The following is a 24797-nucleotide window of genomic DNA, read 5'->3' as shown; positions in this document are numbered from 1 at the left end:
CAGGGCCACTGCAAGCATATTTGTATGGTATATTTTCCATCTATCCCATTGATAGGGTCAAACACACCTGGATGATAGGAAAATATAAATATCAGCTTGATCCAAAACTTTTGTGGTATATAAAAAGCTTTAAATTGTCATTCACTACTTTTTCTAGTGGTAAAGGTCAACTTGAGATTTGAATCTTGTTAATTTTTGGTATAACGGCCTAAAATGATATGAAAAAACGAATGAAAGGCGTGGATATGCAAAAAGTTCATCGAGGTGGGCTCCACACGGTTAGGGTAACACCGATTACACTATTACACGGGTAATTACTAACCCACTCGCTTGGGTTTAATAGCATCTCAACGGATGAGACACTGCAATGTCGTTTGCGTTTGATAGCATCTCAACGCAGCATGTGATTTCAACTCATGATGGATATGTACTCATGATCCCTTACTTTGTTCTATATTTCCAAGAATTTAGGAACTCTAATAACTTTTGTGATTGTGCAGGATTATATACAAAAGATCATTTCTGGATCTGTTCGGTCTCATATTCTTAGAAGGTTTTCCTCCACTAGCAGGTCTTTACTAAAATTTCCATTCATGCCTATATTTTTGTTGGCTCTTATTTGTTCCTGTTTACTCTTATCTGAAAATAATTAAGTTTTAGTAATGACAGGATGAAACCAAGAAATAACCCCTCACGAGCAAAATTATAAGGCACACTTACAAGACTATTTCTCATGTTTTAAATTACAACTAAATGGAATTATAACATTCAATTGTTTTCAAGCAAATATACTTTTTGAAATTCCCATTGTAATCTGATTATATGTAATCAGATTTTTTCTTAATGACTTTATAAGCATCCAAACGACTCCTAAAGACATATTGTAATGATCCTATTGATGATTCGGAAATCGACGGTTGAGATGGAAAATAGTGGATGGTCAAGATTCAAAAATCAAATATCTATAGGTTTGATATTAGTGTGACCAACAATCTGTTTTTGGTATACGTACAATGGGGACCACAATTTGGACGCTTTGGATTGTGTACATGCATGCAACGCATACAGTGGCAATGTCCTGCATTTGCGTATCAAATAACCGCCTCTGCCAAGAGAAATACTCTGTCATCGTATAATGGATGATACGCATGCAGTTGGACATTACTGTGAAATTGCATATGTAGCAGGTAAGTAATTCAAAGTAAATCGTCCAGATTATTTTGACCAACTTAGATGTATAGTGAAACAAAAATTACTTTTATTTGATAATCCAAATACTAAACTTTTAGACATTTATTGGACGGTTAGAGTGAAAAGCTCCAATGGTCTTATTTAAAAAAACAAAAAAAAAACAAGTCCAAGCATCAGAGGTTAGGATTCTTCAATCAATCTGATTTTTATGTGTAACTTATCACAATGGATTCCATAATCTAGCCCGTTAATTTGAGTTAGTTATGTCAAATATAGTATTTCTAGCTGGATGCGTATCAAGCGTGATACGCAACCAGAGTATCAAGTAACTTACCTTTTTCTCGGATACCGTTTCTGACGAATTATTCCAATCTTCACCTAGTACAAACGGTAAAGGAATCCATGTGGGGCCGACCATGTTGGACATGTAAAATGCACTCCGTCTATCAGGTTTTTGGCTCACTCGAGATGGTAATATATATATATATATATATATCTATATATATATATATATATATATATATATAAAATCAACTTGATCCACACAATATGGAACAGTAGGGATGGAATGCGAACCATAGCTTTGTGCGTGGGGCCACCATGCAGTGTATCTTTCATCAAACCTGTTGATCATGTATAACTTCCCAGGATGAAGTGAAGATACGAAAATCAGCCTCGCAAAAAAACATCAGGCAGAGCACAGCGTGTGAAATTAGCAGTTCGCGGAGCAATTTCACATTATTCCAGTTGATGCCGCCTATTTGAGTTTTTAATCAGGCTTATTTTATTAATGTACGATCAATCTAATTGTTATCACTTAATGGACGGAGTAGATTTTACATATATAACATGGTGGACCCGTCTGTTTTACACGCTGAGTTAAATAGGAGTAGTAGACTATTCCGGTCCCTCCGAACGGGTAATCCTTGCCCGTGGGCCTCGATTAGGCAATCCGCATCCTTCGTGGTTTGCATCTCATAAATCTGCTCGATACCAAGCCATGGATCGACGGTTAAGAAGAGAATTGCAACAACGGTCTACATCAATGGTCATAATATCAGTTTCTAAATTGTCTCAATCTGAAAGATTTTGAGGTCAATGTCCATACATGGCAGGACTCAACATACCAACTATCCGGATTACCGGAAAATGGGCCCAACCTGTCTGAAGTCAATAACTTGTGCATGATGGTTGATCAGAAAGCACACACATGTCATGTATTTACTCAAATAACCAACGACTTATTGTATAAATAAATGCTGGGAAATACATGATAAATATCAGATTGGTTGAACAATACTAACCTTTGTTTTGTGGACGCTTGTTTGCTGAAACAAGACTATCTGATATTTTTCATTTTTAACCCTTGAATAGATGTTCACCAGTCAGAGAGTCTGAATATTTAATAAGAGTAATATTTGGTCAATGATATATCTAAAATAGCAATCATAATTTGTACCGTTTAATTTTAATTACTTGAATACCAAATATGCAATTCCTTGTAATTTCGAAGTGACTGCGTATCATTCCATCTTACTCTACAAGAATTTCCTGGATACAAACTCTGTGGGGCCCCCACCGTAATGTTCATGTAAAATCCAATTGGTCCATCAGTTTTGCAAGCTCATTTTAGTATGAAATACCTAAAATTAGGCAGATTCAAGCTAAAATGGGCCACACCATAAGAAAAATTAGGAATTGAATACGCCCACCATTTAAAACTTACTCGGTCCGAAAGAAAGTTTTGGATCTGGTTGGTATTTATGTTTCTGTTTCATCCTGGTGGGAGTCACCTTATTAAGGCGTTGGATAGAATATAAACATATGGTGGGCCCTAGAAAGTTTTCAACGGTTGGCATTTCCATCCCCATGTTTCCTATTCTGTGGTACACTTGGATCTTCCAATATGCCTCGTTTTTGGAATCTTATCCTATGATGACCTTGCGAAACTGATGGACAGAGTTGATTTCACGCATGGATGGCGGTGGGCCCCACGGAGCTTTTGGGTTGCAGGAAAGTGGAATTCACTCTTCTAACAAAACGCCACGTGTGGTGATGATGGTCAGGCCAGTTGGCGACAACTGAGAGGCCAGACTGTCGAGAGAGAGAGAGAGAGAGAATAAACGGACGGTCACATGGGTGCGAGGCCGAGGCATGCGGGCGGGCGTGCCCATACAAGAGTTCCGCTCTGGAGAATCGCCTATAAATAAGGATTTTCATCTGACATATTGAGACCGATCTCGAAAGAAACTCAAACGAAATCTCATCCGACTCTCTCTCCTCTCCTAGCGTTTCAAGATCTTCTTTCTTTGGCCCTTTGTCGAGCCACTGAAGAGATCTTCATTTTTCTTTTCAGGAAAGAGAGTATCAGAGAGAGTCGGGAAATGGCGATTTCTAGGGTTTCTTTCGCGCTTCCGATTGTCGTCGCTCTTGTTTTTGGCATCGTTTTGCCTGCGGTTCAAGCTCAAGGCCTTGCTCCTTCTCCGGCTCCTGCCAGCGACGGTCTGCCTCTCCCATTTCTTATTTTCTTTTTCTTTTCTTAATTTCTGATTCTGCTTTCTACATTCTCTCGCTTTCTTCTCATGTTTTCGTTTACTCATCTTGATTTATGATGTTTCTCGACGATCTCGTCAGATCTGATTTCTCATCTCCTGCGCGGCACTAGAAAAACTTATAACTGCCATTAAAACGACAGTCATTACGGTGATGTCCGTCTCCCCGTAGAAAACTGCCATTTGATGGGTGACTGCCTCGATCTGACCAAGAAATAGGCGTACCAGAATGGCTGGGGAAGCACCTAGTTCGGTGGGGCCCTGATGTGGTGAAACTTGATTGATCCAGCCACGTGGACCCTGGCAAGCTTTTAATGGTGGGCGTTCAATAACCATTGTTTCCTGTGGTGTGGCCCACCTGAATTTTGTATTTGCTTTATTTTTAGTACCATGCCACCATGCCCTAAAATAAGCTGGCAAAACATATGTAAAGACATCGAGATGGGCCCTACGGTCAGGGTGGTGTCAGCTAAGTAGTGTTTTTATGTACTCGATCAAACCACTTTTAAACGAATCTGTGATTTCCTGGCCTAACCCAATCCCGCTAAGTAATTTATTTCAGGTTCTTTCCATTGCCATTTGTTTTAATTGCTCGGCTGAAACTTTCCTATTGAGTCGTTTTTTCTTTTCATGTGTAAGTGGTGAAAATCTATTCTTTCTTGCACATTAACGAGGGTTATTATTCGTTTGATTTACATTCATTTTCTCATGAAATCTTTTTGTTTTTTCCTACAAAGAATCTCCTTTTCGTATTTCTGTAGAAAATGATCTTCTGTTGGAAATTTCTTTCTCATGGTTTACAAATGCTTCAGTGTTCCTGGTTTTCTAGCTTCATTGTGATAATAGATTTGCTTTACTTTCCCCTGTTGTTTATTTCGCACGAATGATATTGAGGCTGATGTTTTGTTTGTTTGTTTGTTTTTTTTTTGGTTGGTTGGTTGTTTAGGTACCTCAATCGACCAAGGGATTGCTTATTTGCTGATGCTTTTAGCTTTGGTTCTCACGTACCTCATACACTGCGTGGATGATGCCTCTTCTTTCAGTCTCTTCTGATGATTGATGATTGATATGGTGCCCTAGTAGAGAAGAAGAGGAGAGGCGTTACTTGTATAACCATTATTCACTGATTTTTCATTTTATCAATTTGGTTATTGTCGAGGATATGTCTGTTTGTTTGATGAAATTTGATTTGGGGCATTCTCTTTACTTCCATTTCTTGTGTTGTTTGCTGACTTTGGTATGTTTGCATGGAACACTGTATTTCCTGCATGGACCCATGTAAGGACAATCCATCTCCTTATGATTCCACTTGTTTGCAAAGACCTGTAACCCTTTGCTTACTGTCATAATTTGTGGATTCATTATTCTTATTTTCTAAGGGTTTTGTGCATGAAATGGTTTAACAAATCATGAAGTCATTGTCCTTATATTTTCTTCACAAGACTTGTGAAGAAAGCCCATAAACTCTATTAGATTGGAAAATCCTGCTTGATCTTTTTGGGTTTGCGGAGATGGCCTGATTTACTCTTTTTCACATGCCACAATGATGGGTGTAGGAGATATATCCTGTGAATTTTCATCCCACCATAAAGATGTCCTGGTGCAAAAATCAAGCCTGTCCACTCTATAGTTGGACCATCCAAGTATATGTGGAACCAGATTGTTGGCCCATTGGATTTAAACTATTAGCTATTTTCATAGGGTGATGATTGCATTGGCTTGATCTTCTTAGACAATAATATTCATGGTGAGGAAAAGAAAAGGCAGCAATGGTGGGCAAAAATGCTATGTATTTGGATAAAAAATAATATTGGTCCACTAATCATATAGGTCAAAGCCCAACTATCCAAATTCAACACACATGTGGCTGACTTAATGAGCATCCTATGATCTTTTAATATGGGATGTTCCAACTATCAGTGCACCTGACCAGATGAATGACCTGATCTCTAACATGTATTCCATCCCCTTCCACAAGAGCCCCACGACACACTTCATCAAAGACTTTTCCATTTGTCCTAAGAGTTTATATATGAGATAGTTGGAACTTCAGTCATAAGAGTTTATTTTGACTCTATAAACTCATAACCCAACGTGTCACCACCCATTTGAGCCTACGTGCTGAGAAGGTCCAATGATTTAAACCATCCATGTTCACGTTGCTACCATATGTTATCGCCGAAACATCAAGCTTGAGAGATGGATGAGAACCTATTGGAATTTTTCCGAGTTGCTAGCCATTGAAAATTTTCCTTTTTCTGCTTCAATGTAAGTTTATCACGGTGTGGTCCGCATTGCATAGGGTCCACAAAATAGACAGTTCCATTCATGGGAGAACTGCGCAAGTGGGCCCCAGGGAAGAAAAAATAAAAATAAAAAATCATCCAGAGCAATAATGACTAATGAAGGCATTGCCTGCATGCGATAACGTATGCCACAATCCAAAGAAAACATCCGAGACGGTAGCATTTGTATTAATGGGACATTAACGAGTATCTCGTCCATGAAGCTGGAAGTTGCAAGCTCTTCAGAATCTCTAGTCCTCTCTCTACCTGGGGGGAGATGCCCGCTGAGGCCAAAGTCTCTGCCTAGTCTTGATATTAAAAAATTAATAAATCATCAGTAATGAGTGCCAAAAGATCCAAAGCGGATTGCGTACTGAGTAAACTGTGGGGCCTACCGTGATTTACGCATTTTATCCACTTCGTCCATACATTTTATCAGATAATTTTAGGTCGTGATCCCAAAAATGAAGCATATCCAAAGCTCAAGTGGACCACACCACAGGAAACAGTGTGAATTGAAATCTGCCGTTGAAAAATTATTGGGGGCCACAAGTTTTGGATCAAGCTGATATTTGTGTTTTCCCTTCATCCATGTTTGTGTGATCTTATGAACAGATTGGATGGCAAATAAACATCACCGTGGGCCCTAGGAAGGTTTCAACGGTGGAAATCATTATTCCCACTGTTTCCTGTGGTGTGGTCCACTTGAGCTTTTGATATGCTTCAATTTTGGGCTCAACGCCTAAAATGAACTGGGAAAACGGATGGACGTTGTGGATAATCCACATACATTCACAGTGGGCCCAACAGAGTTTACTCAGTAAGATAAAAGTGTCCGCAATCCGATATATGACGCTTTAGCCCTTCTCATCCTTGAGATGCTTTTCCGCATTTACCGCCAGTGTGTGGGCTTTCTGCCACAATGGATGGTAAAAAAAAAAAAAAAACAAATGTTCTTGCCCAAAGAAAAGATAAAAGGAAAGAATTTCTGTCCTTTTCGGCATATGGGAATGGCATGGCAGCACTTGTGGAAGCTCGAAGCTCTTCAAAATCCCAAGTCCTCTAATTGGGGGGAGATGCGTACCAAGGCAAAAGTCTGCGCCTAGCTAGCTCCTTGAGATTATATAATAATAATAATAATAATTTTTTTTAAAAAAATCATCAGCAATTAGAGCTAAAAGATTATGAACCGTCTGGCACATCTTTGCTTCTTCTTCTTCTTTTTTTTTTCGGCGCTCTTTAGTGCATTGGGGCTTTTCTGTATATACCGCCTGGGCATGGGCGTGGCGTTCTGACACCCATGGACGTTAAACAAAGTTCTTGCCCAAAGAAAAGAAATGAAAGAGTTTCTAGCCTTTTGGGCATGGCGTGGCAGCTGTTGAGAAGATTGTTCTGTTCACCAAGAGTCCGTGTGATGATTATTCTCGCACCATCCATCATCCATGAATGGTGGGTGGCAATCAGAACACAGCGTTTCAAAACCTCGACTTGGAATATGCAGCTAAAATCCCTCTAATAAAAGGCACAAATACAATGTTAATTATAAAATCCGCAACCTTAGAGTATCCGCATCACACTCAGACCTTCAGTTCAAGTCCCAACAAAATCCCTGTATTTCTTTCTATTGGCCACCAATTTAAAGACTTTTCCCAATCTGGGACAACCTTTTTCCCCCCTCCATAGCCATAGTGTTGACGGTTTGGATTACATTGGATTACAGGACAACGGTGTAACTGGAGGAAATTCTCAATATCCTGTTTTTTGGCAGTCAGTCCCGAGACAAATATCAATCTGACACTATTACAATTCAACAATTACTGCTGCTGATTCATATGCACACATTGGTGATGAAAAAGATGTGGATCCACTGGGGATTTGAAAAGTTCAATGAATTTGAACTTGAGTACAAAAGCCTTGTATTACAGCTCTGAAGGAACAATCATATTCCCCACAAAACCCACTAAGAAAATGAAAAAATAACAGGGCTTAGAACCATAAAAGAAAATCTTCTCTTCTTCCAACGACTGTACCTTTGAAAATCCTCTGCCAATTTATACTTTGAAAATCAAATGCGATGTGAACAAAAGGAAAAAAATGGGGGGGTGGGTCCCAGCAGTTTGCCCATTTTAGGGCCAAAATTCAGGGAGGCATCTTTGTGCTAGACCTCAGAAAAAAGAAACAGCTGCGTCATCTAACTTGCCACCTCATGCGGCTCAAAACGACGCACCACAATGCATGCAGCTCAAAATGATAGAATGGAACAATTGTGTACTCTCCCCTCCCCTCACGAATTTGAGCGTCTTTGATGTAGAGCGTACTTAACCACCTCATAAAAAGAAACCACGATCCCAACCGAAGGGCCAGCGCGTGCAATCCGGGGGCCGATGCCTGTAAAAAGTCCCTTCATCCTTCCATCCCTGTTGCAAGATTCATATCCCCTTTTAGTTTGTTTCAATAAATTATGGGTGGCTGCAGTATGTGACCGATTATTGAATGATGATGGAATCAACGGCACCTACTGCAACAAAAGGGGCTCGCACATAAATCAGGCTGGCCATTCATCAGGTGAGCCACCATGTGAATTTGGAGGTTTCTGAGTGGTTGCCCATTGTTTTGTGTGGCTCATATGATTACATTGACCTGACTTTCAGGGTGCTCCAATTTCATGGTAGGGTGACCCTTCTGGACAGGTTGGATGTCATAGACACCATGGTGGGCCCCAGAAGCAGCTGGTTGCACGAAATTGTCATTCTAGAGAACTGGGGCCTTCAAGTTCATTACTCTACAGAAGGGTATGAGTGCATGTGAATCCTTTTCCACGTTGTTCAGAATCAGTTTGCTCCAGCATGATTTTTTGGGAAATATTGCAACGACTAAAAGGGGAAACTGCATGACAAAGGGGAACATACCTCCAGACTTCGATTAGTGTTTGCCTCGTTGTCATCCTCATTGCCCTTGTTGGATCCTTCTGGAAAACATGGACAACTCCAATTAATAAGTGGAGCCAAGGGCATCTCAGAAGGTAAACTACAAGGAAAACCTCACTCTATGTTAAAGATTTCACATGCTCGTTCGTAAATCTTCTGATACCTTCCATTTTCAGTTTCTAACTAAAACCCAGATTACTATATAATGTCATAACCAGTAACCATTGGAGCATGTTTCGATGTCCCTACAAATAGGGCCTGAAATGAAATGCCATCAATCACTTCTTTTTCTTTTTTCTTTTTTCTTATTTTATTTTTGGTCAGGGGGTGGGGGATCGACTACATGATGCATTTTCCAGTTTCTGCACTGCCTGCAATGCTTAGCAGGTTGGCTGACCGACCATTCTGCCAAAAGCATTCACAGAACTATGTGATTTCAGGTACATCCAGATGCACCCGTAATAAAGGGGACAACATGAAGTTAGATTAACATGTTTGAATTCAGGAACCAACCTCAATTTGTCTTCGAGTCTTGACAACGTCTAGAGGACATGTAGCTGCAGCAGCAAGGCTCCCTGCGACAAAACCAGCTGAGAAGTTTGCCCCTAGAACACTTGCTGCATTGGCCTCTTCACCAACCAGCCCAAGTAATCTTCTCCTAATCTGTATAGTTAGAGCAGATTCAAACATTTTTTTTAAAAAAAATGCCAAATAAGAAATTGCAATCTTATAAAAATATATTAATAACCATGTGAATCTTACTGGTTCGAGGGTTGACCAGCAAATTGCAGAGAAAGGAACATCGCGGGCGAGTTGTGCTCCGACGCCCATCCATAGGATGCGAAAGCCCTTAACTGTTTGATTGCAAGAGGAGCTCAATCATAACATGTAAATGAAACAGGAAACTCCTCACAACTAGACCATGTAGTTGACTGCATGTGGGACCCACTGTGATATGCATCTATCATCCAAAAGATGCATCAGATGTGCCCCATCATGAAATCGTATGCCCGCCCCCCCAAAAAAAAAAAAAAACAAAAAAAACAAAAAACAAAACAAAAAAAAAATCCTGACCAATGTTGTCAAATGGCACAAGTGATCTTGTATGACTCAAGGGGGCTGTGCACTTTTGCGATGGCAAAGCCCAATTCAAGGAAAAATGAAAAAAATATATGTGACAAATTATGTATAAAGACAGCAAGCATAGGGAATTGTTTTTTATAGTTGTATTAGACTACTAGACTGTATCAAGTCAACTAACAACTAATCAAACAAATGCATATAGTAAAAAATATGACCAAAAAAAAAAAAAAAAACAAACAACAACAACAACAACGGATAAATTTTATTGATGTCATTTTAAGAGAGAATGAGAGTAATAGAGTGTGAAAGAGAGTTGGAGAGTTAAGAGACTAGAGAGACTGAGCGATGAGAGTGTTAGAGAGAGAGAGAGTAATAGAGTTGTGAAATTAGGTGGTGGGAGTGCCTATCTATAGGGAAAAAGTGAGAGAATGAAGCAAAAATAAGTCCCAACAGTCAGAAATCTAACAGTGGGGAGGTTATGCCATCACATATTGTGTACACGATGGCATAACTGCATGAATATTGCTTCTGCGGTGGCATACTTCTCTGTGCAACTGCATAAGCCCCAATGGCATAATAACGGTATATCCCACCATAGCATATATGGTCCACTGGTCCAAAATGGCATATGCAATATAAGTGCTTATGTGATCACTTGATAAATGGGTTGGATTCATATACAGAGCATGGCAGACCCCACAAACCTATGGTGAGCATCCCATTTCCATTGTGCCCTCTGGTAAGGCCTGCCTGAGTCGAGCATCAGGCTGAAATTTGGTCTATGGGCCCGATATTGGGAGGCACAACTGGTGGATGGGTTGTATGTCTGACGCACAATACACTGTGTTCAACTCAGATCGACCCTACCGTAAGCTAGGGTAGAGTCAACTACATGTGAATAAAATTCATGTGTGTCAGTTTGTTTGTGTGCTTTTCACATGCAACCAAAGTACACAGATAGATGAGACTTCAACTTAAGCTGATAAAGAAATGGAAAAAATCATAAATATGGGGTCAATTGGGTAGGGGATGCTACTTGAATTTGATACATGGGCTCAGGCTACTTGAATTTGATCCATTGGCTCAGGCATTTGGGTCTGGGATTACGAAGCACGTATGTCAAACATATGCCGCATTTCACGTAGGCATGTATGTTCTTCATGTGGATCTGAGTGTGAGCATGTGCGATATAAAAAAGAACAAGATTGAAAAGAGTTTATGCAAATTTTCTCTACTTTGTAGATAGAAAATAATCTTCTGATACTGAACCAAGCAGTTGAGCAAAAAAAGGGGAGAAGCTCAATACAACTGCTAAATCAGAGTATAAAAGAACGTACAGCTCTGAAGGTTACTTGTACTCCCGACAGATGAGAGGGCCCCAACTAAAGTTTTCCACATTCCCGGAGGCTTTGCTCCAATTTGGAACTCTTTATATGCCTGTTCTCAACAAGATATGCAACAAAATAAAAAATATAACTATCTCTGCTACAACTAATAACTGATTCAGCAAGCAAATATTACTATTTAATCACATACATATCTAAGAAACCACCCCAGAGAGAAGCCAGCAGCTTACGACAGTTCTATGATTTCTCTATACAGTTTTAACACCTATATTAGAAGAGGAGAGATGCTCTAGAGCTCTCAAAGCACCAAGTTATAGCGCTCCTAGTTGCATTGGGACACTTGCACAATTCAATCCAAGATATTAAAAAACAGTTATATATTGGCCATAACGGCCGCTACGTGACGGTAACGGTGGGAACCATTATGTGTTACAGAAAAATGGCCTATAACGGGGTTTTTTAGGGGGGGAAGCCGTAACAGCTGTCACGGCCCGTGTCGTTATGGTAATGGCAGCGGCCGTTACAGGGACCATTACCATTATTGAATACCTTAATCCAATCACTTGATCTAGACTGTACGTTAGGTCCAACACAGATACTATAGGCTACCACATAAATAGTACACAAATCTGATAATTGCAACTATCTAATCATTAGCCTGTGATTTAAATGGTCCAGATCATTTGCACAAAAATAGGTCCAATCAACAACTTAATAAATATATTTGTTGGATCCCATCGTAAATTGCTTATGATTCTGAATATTCACTTTATCAGGAAATCCTAACCATCCCATGCACGGCTTGGAAAAAAGGATGGTTACAAGAATAAGGACAAATCAGGGATGGTTTGGATCATGGGATCAGTGCGATTTCCGGAAAAGTAGCCCATAAAACGTTTTCTGGAATTAATAGACAGTTCATATTGATCGATTGGACCAAGTGATAGAAGCAACTAGGAGCAATATAACTAATAGTGCTCTGAGAGCACTAGAGCATTTCTCTTAGAAGAGATGAAAGCTGAAATATTGACTACTAAAGAATGGATATGGAACTAAAACCCATATTTAAAAGACTGGATTGACATTGATTTAGCTAAGTGTTGGCATCGTACCTATAGATATTTTAAACAAGATCATGAGAGAAAAGGATTTGGACGAAATATAAATCATGTGAAGATCACTAAAGTGGGATATTTCATATGCATGTGAAATCCCTGCATCATACTCAGTTCAATGAGGCAGCTTGCGAAGAGTTGTTTCTCATCATCATCTTGGCAGAGTTTCCCGAAAGTAATGTTTCTTTCGCCCTTAGTAGAAAGAACCTACATTTTCAAACTACCTTTCCTAAAATTTCACCATTTTAGGTCAGACTCATGGGACTTGTGGAGCTGAGATACTGAAAAAACGCCCTCAACGAATTTGGGTGGTGTACAGGAAAGGGGGCACATCCCTCAACATCTTTTCTGTAATATAGGAAATTTTGGACAAGATTAGAACTGAAATTCCTGCTAACTGATGGTTTAACAAGTATTCTATTGCACAGGTGACATATTGGTTGATGTTTTCAGAATTGCTGCTAAGCAATATGGGGCTGTCCTGGAATGCAAAAAATCCAATGTACGTATATTGCGAATATCTGCGATAATTCCCAATACTTCCAGCGACATCTGTGATGTTCCCTCTTAGGGTGTGATTGGATGGCTGGATTCCACCGCAATATGATGTAAAACTAACATCATTATTTCTTGTAGCCAATTGAATAAACCAAGCTGTCAAATCACAGTAATCTGTTGTATTCACCACCAACTTGGATGGGCAAAGGTGCGTTGAGGTGGCATAGTTTTGTGGGCCCCACCATAATGTATGTATTATATCCACACTGTCCATTCATCTTGCAAGATCATTTTATGGAAAGAGACAAAAAATGAGGCACATCCAAAACAGAAATTAACCACACCACAGAAAGCAGTTGGGATTAATGTCTGCCATTAAAAACTTTCCACAGCCCAAAGAAGTGTTTTGGATGAAGCTAATATTTGGGGGTCATGCCCTAAAATGATATTGCAAAATGAATGGACGGTGTGGATGTAACACATATTAGGCAAGTTATATCTATATGTATGTAATCACGTGAGTACATTACATGCATATCAAAAAATTGAAGCTGCAACAGTAGTATTGTATTACATACGGCTTTACTTAGGACTACTGTGATAGTGATAATCATTACCCATTTACATAACATTACTATGGAATCCAGCCATCCAAACATGCCCTTATATCTTCCACTTGAGAACCCAATGATATTGGGTTCTCTTGATTGATCTTTTCTACTTGACATCTCTTTCAATCACTTTACTATAACCACCTTGTCATGTATTCTTCCTTAGTACATTTTGTTCTTTTACTCACATACTGAGAACACTCCCAATAGACCATCTGATCTGCCACATTTGTATCTCTTTTGTTTTGTGGGTCATTTGCTCCATAAGATCCTACTACTAATACCTTGTAGTCTACCCTTTTTACAACAGCACTCATAAGAAGATGCCACTCATAATTAACACAGCATCACTCTTCTTTGTACTAACTTGGTTGTATTGTTTGTGTTTTATTGCCTGTATTGCATGACATTTGAATGATATGAACTCAATTTGCATATAATTCCATCAGTCATAGCCGATACTGCATATTTTTGTCTGTTAAAACTGGAAAAGTACTGTGGGTAGTTTTGCCCCTTCTATTGTTGTGAATTACTGGTTTGTAGGTGATCCTTTTTTTTAAAAAAAGAAAAGAAAAAAGGAAAGGCTGCTACCAGTGCCAGGCTGTACACCCAAAAGCCTAAAGAAACCACAGCTGATAGAAAAGAAAAAGATTTCCTCTGTGAATTGTTCTCTTCCTAATAAAATTTCTGTTATAAAAACAAAATTAAAAAAAGATGAAAAAAAAAACATTTTTGTTAAATCAAGGAGATGACACCCAAGAATCTTCATTGGAAAACGCAAATAACTATATCAATTCTGTTATTTAACGTTTTTATGGGTAAGTTTTTAATTAAAGTATTAGCAAATGATTAAAAGAATTTTGATGCATGAAACTGGTCATAGGCAATTGCATATCTGATACTTAAATGCACTGGCTTCCAGGCCATTGCATACATGTTTTTAATTGGTAAAGATGCCAACATGAAAAGTTGCATACCTGCATGCGCGTTCTTGCCAATTCAATAGGAGAACAGGTGATGCAAGCTAGTGATCGTGCGAGTGAGCCGGCAACTAGGGGGGCATATGGTGTCAAGGTAGGAGCATTTTGGGCAGTAAATTCTTCTATCCAGTTGCGGAAAATGTCATAACAAGGCAAGTAAATTCCCACCTGATTGACAATTTAGACAAGTAATACATCAGAAAAATGCAGTCCACAAAACAGCTGAACATCAAGGCTATACACTGAATTTTTGTGAAACATATGTCAGCTAAAGTCATGTAACTTGGCCACGGAAACAAGGTGTCATAAACAAGGGACTTTGAAAACCCCACACACTAGCATGCTTTAACAGTTAATACTATATTGATCCATATATTACTATACAAATATTAGTTCTTGAAAGAATAACATAAAGAAATTTGTATCTAGATTAACAAAAATGCATAAATAGAAAGCATTATGTAAGTAAAATTCCAAGAAACTTATGCGACCTGCAATGCATGGGCATGAGTCAGGCAAGGGTTTTGTGCATGATTTTTTTTTTGAAAGGTAACAGTACCAGGGATTGAACCCTGGATCACTCACATACACCACACTGTCTGCAAAGCTCATCTAACGTGTGGGAGACTTGAGCATGAATATTTTTCAGCAGCCATGGAAAGAACATGGAGCATGTTTAGGAATTCTTGTTCACAAGGTCCACGTGATGTGCCAAATGCAGGTGAGACATGGTCAAGAGCCATACTATCTTGCATACGATTCAGGGCAACAGACACAAGATAATGAAGGCCTGCCTCATGCAGGTTCTGTTTTGTGAGCTGTTTAAGTCCAAACAGCATCATATTGGCTTGGGACCCACCTAATACGTATTCTGTTTTACATCATACTGTCGAATACAAATTGTACAATATTGGCTTAGAAGCCTGTCTAGAGTGGATTCAGTTTTATGTACTATCCAAATGGAAATTGCATCTTACCGGCTTTGAAGCCCTCCTATCAAGGATTCTATTTTACCTGCTGTCCAAATTGCACCACACTGGCCTCGAAGATAGGGTATGTTCAAGAACTCTTGGTTCCTAAGGTCCACATTATTCAATTAGTGTCAAATGCATGTGAGAAGAGCATGACCATCCCCCAGAATCTCTCTTTCATGATTCAGTGAAAAACCTCATCTAGATTCTGTTTGTGTGTTGTCCAAGTGCAAATTGCATCATATTGGCTAGGAACCCTACCTAATGCAGATTTCGGTTTGTCTTGTCCAAGTGCAATTTGAATCATATTGACTCACCTAACAGATTCCATTTTACGCACCGTCCAAATGCATATTGCATCGTCTCAGCCTGGATGTCTGCGTAACATGGATTCTGTTTTACATGTGCAAACTGCACCACATTGGCATGGAAGCCTGCCTAATGCAGATTCTGTTTTACATGCTGTCCAAAATCCAAATACATGCACTGTCTTGGCTTGGATTTGGAAGCCCAGCATAGGCCACTTTTTTGGGGCTTACATCCAGATGCTGCATAAAGCATCTGATCATCCAACGGACATTGAAACAAGTCCACTCAAACAAGATTTATTGGCACTAGGAAAACAGTTGTTGGTTCTTGTTCATACTAGGAGAGAGGTTATCAGTTCATCTGGAATAGAAGGAAAAAAAAAAAACACAAGTTTGATACAATTTGTATATTTTCGTATTTTGGTGACTAGTGACTAGTGACTAGTGACAACCATGTGACAGCCATGCAACAAACATGCTTCATTCTTTACGTGCATGAAGCATCTGGTTTTGTATTTTTGTGACTAGTCATGAATGATGACGCACACAACAAATATGCTGCATGCTTCACACGCGGACGAGCACGCACACACACACACAACGCGAGAGGACACCCAACCAATGAAACCTTCTAGACTATTTTGTAGGGCAACTCCTTTCATTGGACGCACACCACAAGGATGAAGGGACACCAAAAACAGGTAAGCCACATTCAAGTGAATTTAGCTGTTTTAGGCATTATTCTCATTGTTTCCTCCAGTGTGACCTACTGAAGCATCTAATCAGGGTGATTTTTGGGCTTCAGATGGAACTTGAGGCAGCACACCTGATGGACAGGATGGATGTCATGCATGCATAAAGATGGGCACTATGGAGAGGTCAGCACCACCGTAAATTGCAGTATTGTTGGCACTATGTGATCAGGATTCATTTCACACACACACACACACACACACACACACACACACACACACACACACACAGAGGGAAATGATTCCATTGTAATGTTTTCATTGAAAGTTCGGTGAAAACATTTTTTGTTGGCCCCGCTGTGATGTATACATGGCATCCAGTCTGACCATCAGAAGCATCCTCCCTCGTTTGCCCATGGGACCAAAAATAACACCATCCATGATTCAGGTGGGCCATACGACAGGAAACAGTTAAGGTGGAACACTCACCCCTGAATGCATACAGGGCCCACCGTGTTGTGTATATGCCATGGATTGTATGGCATATACACATTACGGTGGGCCCCTTTTCCACCAATGGTGGGCGTCCCCCCCCCCCCCGAAACTGTTTCTTGTCGTGTGGTCCACATTTGTTTTGGGCCCATTCTATGAGATAGGGCACATCTAATGGATCGGTCAGATGTCATAAATGCATCACAGTGGCCCTTCAGCGAACTTTCACAAACATTAACATGATATGTATCATAGAAAGTACTCCAATGAGATATACTTGGCCAATGCTACTGTGAAAAGTAACTCACCGTTGGTACAGCCAATGCTAAGCTTGCATTTGTTCCCCTCCACAACCTAGCAACTCCTTCCTGTAAGAACTCTTTTGTTAGATTCCTAGCAATTGATGAAGGTTTAATCTGCTTAGTAACATCAAGCCATTAACTAAATAGATACACCTACCTGTCTAATGATTTTGTAAAACACATCCATGGTTCCCTTGTACTGAAAACAATCAGGAGGACAAAAGGGTTCGGTCCCAAGAATTCCACCACGGGTGCATAATGGAGAACATCTCGCATCCGAGAAGATCTGAACAGCATATTCCAAAGTGGATTAATAACCCCATGGATCAAAGAACAAGAACAGATTGAGTTTTCATTAAAAGAGCCATGACGTCAACAGATTAGCCAGTCCAGGTAAGCACTTTATCATGAATCACAGAACTTCAACTCTGATTGAGCAAATTATCAATGCAAAAGCATGCCCAATCATGAAGATTCTGAATAAATGGTGATAGTGACATTTTGCGCCTATCCAAGTGGTTCTGCTTTTTTCAGCAGAAAGCATAACCAGTCCAATCAGGTGGCTTGGCAAATGGGAACCACATTAGACAGTTTCACATTTTCCCTCCTTTTTCAACCACTAGCGATCTGGGCAGTGTACATCCCATCCACCACTAAATGCAGAAACTTCCAGACACACCCTCAACAAGCATTCATACAAGAAAGAAATTATGTGATTTTCCCAAGATGCCCTTAACAAGCATCAATACATGATTGCTAATAGCTACGGTGTCGACAAAACTAAAATAACAAGACTGCATCATTTCTGGCAAATTCGAGAGACAGAATGCTACATGCAGGTACATATTTGATAACTCATAGGACAAAGATTTCTAACACAATATTCTGTTGTCAGTACCAACAAGTCGAGAACAATGTACAGCCTCCTTAGCATTCCCTAAAGACACTAATTTAAAGCATAGAAGCTAGGGTTGGAAATGGTTTGCCTTGAAGGGAGTTCTGGATCTGACCCATGTAATGATTAGATCTATAATTTGGCCCCTAACCCAACTCATCTAGTTTGGGTCCGGGTTAGGTCCCATCACAATAAGCAACCCATTTATTAAATAAGTTGGGTTTGATGCAGGATGATCCAGACCTGGCCCCTTTATTTCATGGGTCAAATATAGAAAGTATAACAGGATTTTCACACACACCATCTAAATAGAAGGGCCCACCTGATGGACCAGTTCGGTCTTGCACAGAATGGCATATTGACACATGTACCATCAAGTACATAGGCACAGCTAGACATGTGTAAATCAGTAGAGGTATATGCATAAAAATCATCTATCTAAGGATAAGATACTGGAAAATAAATATACAAAGAATGCATGTTTGGCTCTTAACTGGCTCCAGCTCGGGTTTGGGCTTGGATAGGGTCTGGATTCGGTCCATTTTAAGTTGGTCCAAATAGGAACCATTTAAAAGTCAGGTCTGGGTAGGCCAGGGTGGGCGGATTGCAAGAGGTTCTGGACCTGACAGATTTAATGACCAGAGCATTTTCGACAGAACTTCTCCAACATGTCCAAATTGAGAGTCAAACCTATTTAGACTTTGGGTTGGTTCCAACAATCCATTGAGGTGACCCAACCCATTGGCACCCTAATGTAAACATGCATTTCCCTCTTTCAGAAAGGAGGGTGCCGCTATGATGCAGTCTTCATGGAGTTCACAATAAAACAACTTCAAACTTATGCACAGTAATAAGGACCTTCCATTTGGTGGCCCCATCAGGTAGATGGCCCACAACCCACAAATCACAATGAATGGACTGACTGTGGTAGCAGTCAGATCACTGGCTGATATTCAAAGTCGAGCAAAAGAATGGCCAGACATCCACAATATTTCCACATTCAACAGGCAAAAACACCCAATGATCAGGTGGCCAGGAGAGTTCAATCATCAGGGCTTTTGAACTACATCTAATGCACCTGGAGAAACAACCAATCAGCAGTCCCAACTGCCCTACGTGACCGTACACAACTCTTTCAGTTATTTTAATAAGAGTCATGACCACAAGAAATACCAATAGTCGGCCATTACCTACTCGTGAAGGCAACAGGAGAAAAAAGAAAGGGAAGAAATTCTATCATACCGTGCTTGGCCCGAGAGATGCCATGCACCTGCTCATCTGATGATTCGGAGGTGAATAAGGAACTCCAGCAGCCTGCGCCTGCAACCTCGTCTGTAGGGAAGGAAAAAAAAAAACATCAAAAGATCATAATCCAGGAAAAAAAAAAAATCCTATATTCCCACGTTGACACACAAAGCATATAGATATTGGGATCAAGAAGGGGGGAAAACAACTCATATCACAAAACCAATAAAATGAATTTCACATCAATCATCAACAATTCAAAATATCAGGTAGCTAAAATAAACCCATTACAATTCGAGAAAAATAACAAATGGGTATTTCGACAAATAAGACAATTACAAAAATAACAAATACATCTTTCCAAAAATACCACAATTACAATAAAAATGGAGAAAAATCTAAAAATTTCGAGAGAGGAAAAAAAAAAAAAAGAGTCTTTCCACAAATATCACAATGACAATAAAATAGAAAGAAATTTACAAATTTCGAGAAAAATAACAAATGGGTCTTTCCACAAACACCGCAGTTACAATAATAATAATAATAACAGAAAGAAAATTAAAAAAATCAAGAAAAATAACAAATGGGTCTCTCCAAAAATACCACAATGACAATAAAAACAGAAACAAAATTGAAAAAGAAAAAACTACCTTCGCAACGTCTAGCGGATTAACGAGGATCGCCGACAGGACAGCAGCCCCAGCGGCGGAAAAAGAACGTTCAGCGAAACCCATGTTGGTGTCGGAGAGAGTATTGGAATGGTGGTGATGAGGGGAAGTATCAAGACCGTCGGCGAAAACGGATTCGGACTTGGACACATTAGCAGCAGCCCCACCGTCGAAATCGACCCTCGATGCCGCACTCAACCATGACGGAACGGTATGCCTTGAACATACCATCTCTCCTTCAAATACTCTATCAAAACCCAAAAAAAAAGGGTACCAGAAATAGAATATATAAGAAGGCCGAAGAATGAAAGGTCGAAAGGCCCAGCTTCTTGGGTACTATTAATATATGTGATTTGAATCGTGTCAATAGAAATGGGGTTTTTTCTTGCGTTTTGATGAGAAAAAAGGGGTGGTTTTGTAAAAGGAGTGGGGGTGTGTTGTGTTTCTTCTAGGTCTCTCTTCGTTCGCGAGCTCGCGTTGGAGAGAAGAGGAGTGCGTGTACGACGGGTGGTGAGGCGTGTATGACTCGTGGTGGAATTTGGAGCGCCACAGGAATTTCGGAGCGCCTGAACGGCTCTACGTCTGTTGAATGCGTGTCCATGGTCTCCTTGTTTTGCGTGGAAATGACGATAACCCTATGTTCCAATATGCTATTCCTACTCGCCCGTCGCAGTGTGGGAGCGGCACCCGTGTGTGAGATGTAGGCCGTCCATTCGGCAAGCCTTGGGGCAGGAATTAGGTTCCTTTACAACACCTAACTTCCGGGTTCTGTGGGGCACACCATGTAAATCTACTCCGCCCATATGGTGGGAACCCTTTTTTTTAAAACCGTACATGCAAAAGATCAGCATGATATAACAGTCGAATGGGCCACGCCAGTGGGAACAATTAAAATTGCTCCTAAAACCTGAGTTTTGAATCAGGTCCACTTGAGATTTGGATCTGCTTCATTTTTGGGATCATATCACAAAATGAGTTTTTTTTTTTGTTTGGGTTAGCTTGTTAGTACACACCCATGTCAGTACACACACTCCAATTTTTTTTTCTTTTTTTATAACATAAAATGAGTTATCAAAATGGATGGACGGGATAGATGTAAGGAATACACACCACAGTGGCCCCACTGTCTAAGATCCACTGAAGCGGTGTCCGTTTAACAAGTGGCTTACAACACCCAAGATCCGTGGAGTTCACCAATTGTCTAATTGTATGTTTCTATTACGGGGCGCGGATTTCCAGTGAAAGCCTTTCGAAGGAACCCAATGGGACACACCGTGTTGTTTGTGAGAAATCTATTCCGTTCATCCGTTTTGCGAGCTTATTTTAGTACTTGAGACCAAAATTGAACAGGATACAAGACTCAAGTGGGCCGCACTAAAGTAAAAGGTAGGTAGGGAAATTCCTACCGTTGAAACCTCCTTGGGTCGACAGTGACATTTACATTCCATCTATACCGTTTATAACGTCATTACTACTAGGATGAACCGAAAACACAAATATTTGGCCGATTCTAAACTTATGTGGCCCCATGAATATTTCAACTGTGGATATTCAATCCTCCCGTTTTCGGTATACTTGGATCCGGGTTATTTTTAGCCCCATGGGCTAAAATGAGCTCAAAAAACGGATGGCCGGAGTGGATTTCTCACAAACATCACTGTAGGCCCCACCTAAGTTTCCAGCGCAGGAACTTTTAGCTGTAAATCGGCGTCCGATGATACGGTGGAAGTGAGACAGATTAACGGCTCGGGTGGGCCACGCCAAGGAAAAGATAGAAGCAAACCATCGGCTGATATTTGTATAGTCTCTTAATCCAAGCCTCTGTGACCTTATCAACAGGTTGGATGGTAAATAAGCAATCCATTGGCTCCAAAAGAAAGCTTTTAACGATGGATATTTAATCACCACTATTTCTGTCTGATTCACCTGAGATATGGATCTACTTCAGCTTTTGGATGTAAGGTACATAAATTACGGTGGGCCCCACAGTCAGGCATGGGTGGATCCGATAATCCATGAAGCTGCATGTAAAACACTCATTCTTTGTATTGGTATATCACGCATTTTCTATCGAAACCGTCAATCAAAAAAGAGTGGCAGTAATATATTGAATAAATAAAATTTCTTAAATGAATTTATTAAAAAAAAATTTAAAAGCTAAAAAGAGAATATTTTAAAGTGAGTCAGCTTGATCCAAAACTCATGCAGGACTCACCACATAAGACTAGAAATTTTTAAGAGCAATGTTTGTGTGGCGCACTGGAATTGATGGATGAATAGTCCACAACCATTAGAGTTAGAAGTCATACCAATCAAGTCCATGAACTCTGAGATTCTAGATGGTTGTCTTTTGTTAGCTTTAGTGGGTCTCAGTTGATGATTTTGAAAATCCCATTATCATGACAGGCCTCACTTGATCCTTTGATTGAATTGCATGAAACAACACTATGGAACACTGCATAGAAAAGATAATGGACAGCTACATAAAAACCTAACATTCACATGGTGGGCCGCATTACAGTTGGACCATTTGAGGAATTCCAATTATAGGTTGGGGCAACCACCCTTTCTGAACGGGTTGGATGCCTTGACTACATCAAGTGGGCCCCTGAGGCAAGACTTATAGTGTAAGCTAATTCTAGAAACGTTGCAGGGGATCCAGCCTCGTGTATGTATAGGCAATGGAAAATGGGACAATTAACCAAATAGACCAATGTGTAGATGGACGAGATATCCAAAATCATGTGGTCCGTTGTATTTTGACCGTTGATTTAATTCCGCTTAGGTTTAAACCATCCATTTCCCAGGCTAACAATGGGATAGTTCAAGTTAGACCGGATTCGCCGATAACACCTGCTTCCCCAACACACCTAACCGCTGTGGGGCCCACGATATTGTACCTGTAAAATTCACTCCGTCCATCAGGTGAGAATCATTATGTTCACCTTACCTACGATATCTCGCCCTTTTAAACTTATATGGGCCACCCCAATGGTAACAGTATAGAATTGCACTTAAAACCTCTTAGTTTATGATGTGGGACCCACCTACATTTCAAACCAGGCTAATTTTATATTTTATTTTTTTCATTTTCCCTTCACCGTGGCGAGTCATAGCTCATGCCCGGGTTTGATGAAACATACACACCATATAGACCCACTAACAAGACCATGGTTGGCGTCCCATCCCCATCGTTCCCTGTGATGTGACCCATCTAAGCTGTGGATCTAGGTTATTTTTGGTTCCAGATCCTAGCATTGAGGAGCGCACAAGACGGACTGAGTGGATTTCAAACAGACAACATGGCGAGCTCCACAGAGCTTGGGTAGTGCGTAAAATAGGTGTTGAAGAGGCTGCCGGACCGTTTTAGTTGACTAAGCCCATGCGGTCGGTCTTGGCACTCCCACGACTTATGCGAGCAGCGAACTCCGTGATTTCCGGGATGGAAATATTGGCATAAGTTATTTCATACTCCGGCCGCGTAGGACGCTGGATACGCAGGCTCTTAGAATACTTAGTTAGAATTATTCATGTGGCATACATTAAATTAAATTAAACGGAATAAAGGACTTACTACCAAAGGTCCAAAATTAAACTAGCCGAAAAACTCGTAACATATGATTATTGGACACTCATTTATTGAAATAGGACATTGGATATTTTATTTTCAACCGTCCAATAAATGTCCAACGATAGTATATTCAGTATTAATTAAGTGATTTTTTAATGGTTTATGGTAAATATAAAATGGGACACAATCTGGATAGTTTAATTTTAACCGTTCGTTTCTCAGGTACACAATTTCTAGGTAATTTATAAGTGTCTGCGTATCATCCAGCCGGAGTAACAAAGTTTTGTACTCTAATATCCTGAGGTGCAGGATTCTGTACACGTGATTACCATGGTTCAGTGATCGAAACCATTCATCTGATGAACCCCAAGGCCCATAGGGAATGCTTTAAAAATCTTCGAGATTTAGAAGATCCCAGCCCTTCAACATGGAGACACTATGGCAACGGGCTACATTCAATGGAAGATAATCCCAAAATCCAAAGGCTGAGATTTTCCAGTCCAGATGATTATTCGGAGCTGAGGTTGGGACCTTCCAGTCTAGATGGTTATTTGGATGAGTGACTCATTGGCCCGATTTTGCAGATGCGTGGGACCCACGATTCCTCGTGTGTCGCGTCTCTCCCTTTTCTTTTTGTTACAGTTCTCCCATCTACGGTCTACCAGATCTGAAAACTTTGATCTAGATGACGCATGCTCATACGCAACATAGACTCAAAACTAAACAAATCCTAATCGTGGGTTCAACCACAATTGAATAATCCTAACTGGTATATTGGCTGGAACCCAATGGACGGTTAGAATGACACTAATCAATAGTCCAGACTCAACACAGGTAATCCATCGATAACAGATCCAGGCCGTGTAGCCAATTTGATTTTGTGGCTACTCTCCATATACAGCGGGACCAAGCACTTGAGGGGTCTGTGTCTAGCTACATTTATTCCAGGTTTTCACATGGCTGCATGCATTTGGTCACAGCCGTCCTCTTTTTGACTGTTCATTTGATGGCGACCGGATGGATTTTTAGGATCACCAGACCCGCCTGATATTTTGGATATAGAAG

At 40.2% G+C, this 24797-nt stretch overlaps 2 protein-coding genes across 3 annotated transcripts; one reads left to right on the top strand and one right to left on the bottom strand.

Annotated features, from left to right (window-relative positions):
* Window positions 1-3347: 3347 nt before the first annotated feature.
* Window positions 3348-4955, top strand: LOC131245067 (arabinogalactan protein 41-like). Its single transcript, XM_058244251.1, has 2 exons — window positions 3348-3693; window positions 4690-4955. Exons 1-2 carry the CDS (start codon window positions 3576-3578, stop codon window positions 4794-4796), a joined length of 225 nt encoding a protein of 74 aa, XP_058100234.1. The 5' UTR covers window positions 3348-3575; the 3' UTR covers window positions 4797-4955.
* Window positions 4956-8130: 3175 nt separating this feature from the next.
* Window positions 8131-20789, bottom strand: LOC131245065 (mitochondrial carrier protein MTM1-like). 2 transcript variants are annotated; one of them, XM_058244249.1, is made up of 10 exons: window positions 20144-20789; window positions 19491-19580; window positions 17511-17639; window positions 17360-17419; window positions 14586-14756; window positions 11376-11475; window positions 9718-9809; window positions 9469-9618; window positions 8938-8996; window positions 8131-8445 (listed from the first exon to the last, which is right to left on the bottom strand). In XM_058244249.1, the coding sequence occupies exons 1-10, from the start codon at window positions 20390-20392 to the stop codon at window positions 8313-8315; spliced, it is 1233 nt and encodes a 410-aa protein (XP_058100232.1). In that variant the 5' UTR covers window positions 20393-20789; the 3' UTR covers window positions 8131-8312. The 2 variants fall into 2 exon arrangements, with proteins under 2 accessions (XP_058100232.1, XP_058100233.1); XM_058244250.1 differs by lacking the exons at window positions 17360-17419; window positions 17511-17639.
* Window positions 20790-24797: the final 4008 nt, after the last annotated feature.

The sequence above is a fragment of the Magnolia sinica genome, chromosome 5 (genome assembly GCF_029962835.1).
Source record: "Magnolia sinica isolate HGM2019 chromosome 5, MsV1, whole genome shotgun sequence".
Lineage (NCBI taxonomy): Eukaryota > Viridiplantae > Streptophyta > Magnoliopsida > Magnoliales > Magnoliaceae > Magnolia > Magnolia sinica.
Note: the sequence above shows the minus strand (reverse complement) of the source record. Positions and strands in the feature narration are given on the sequence as shown.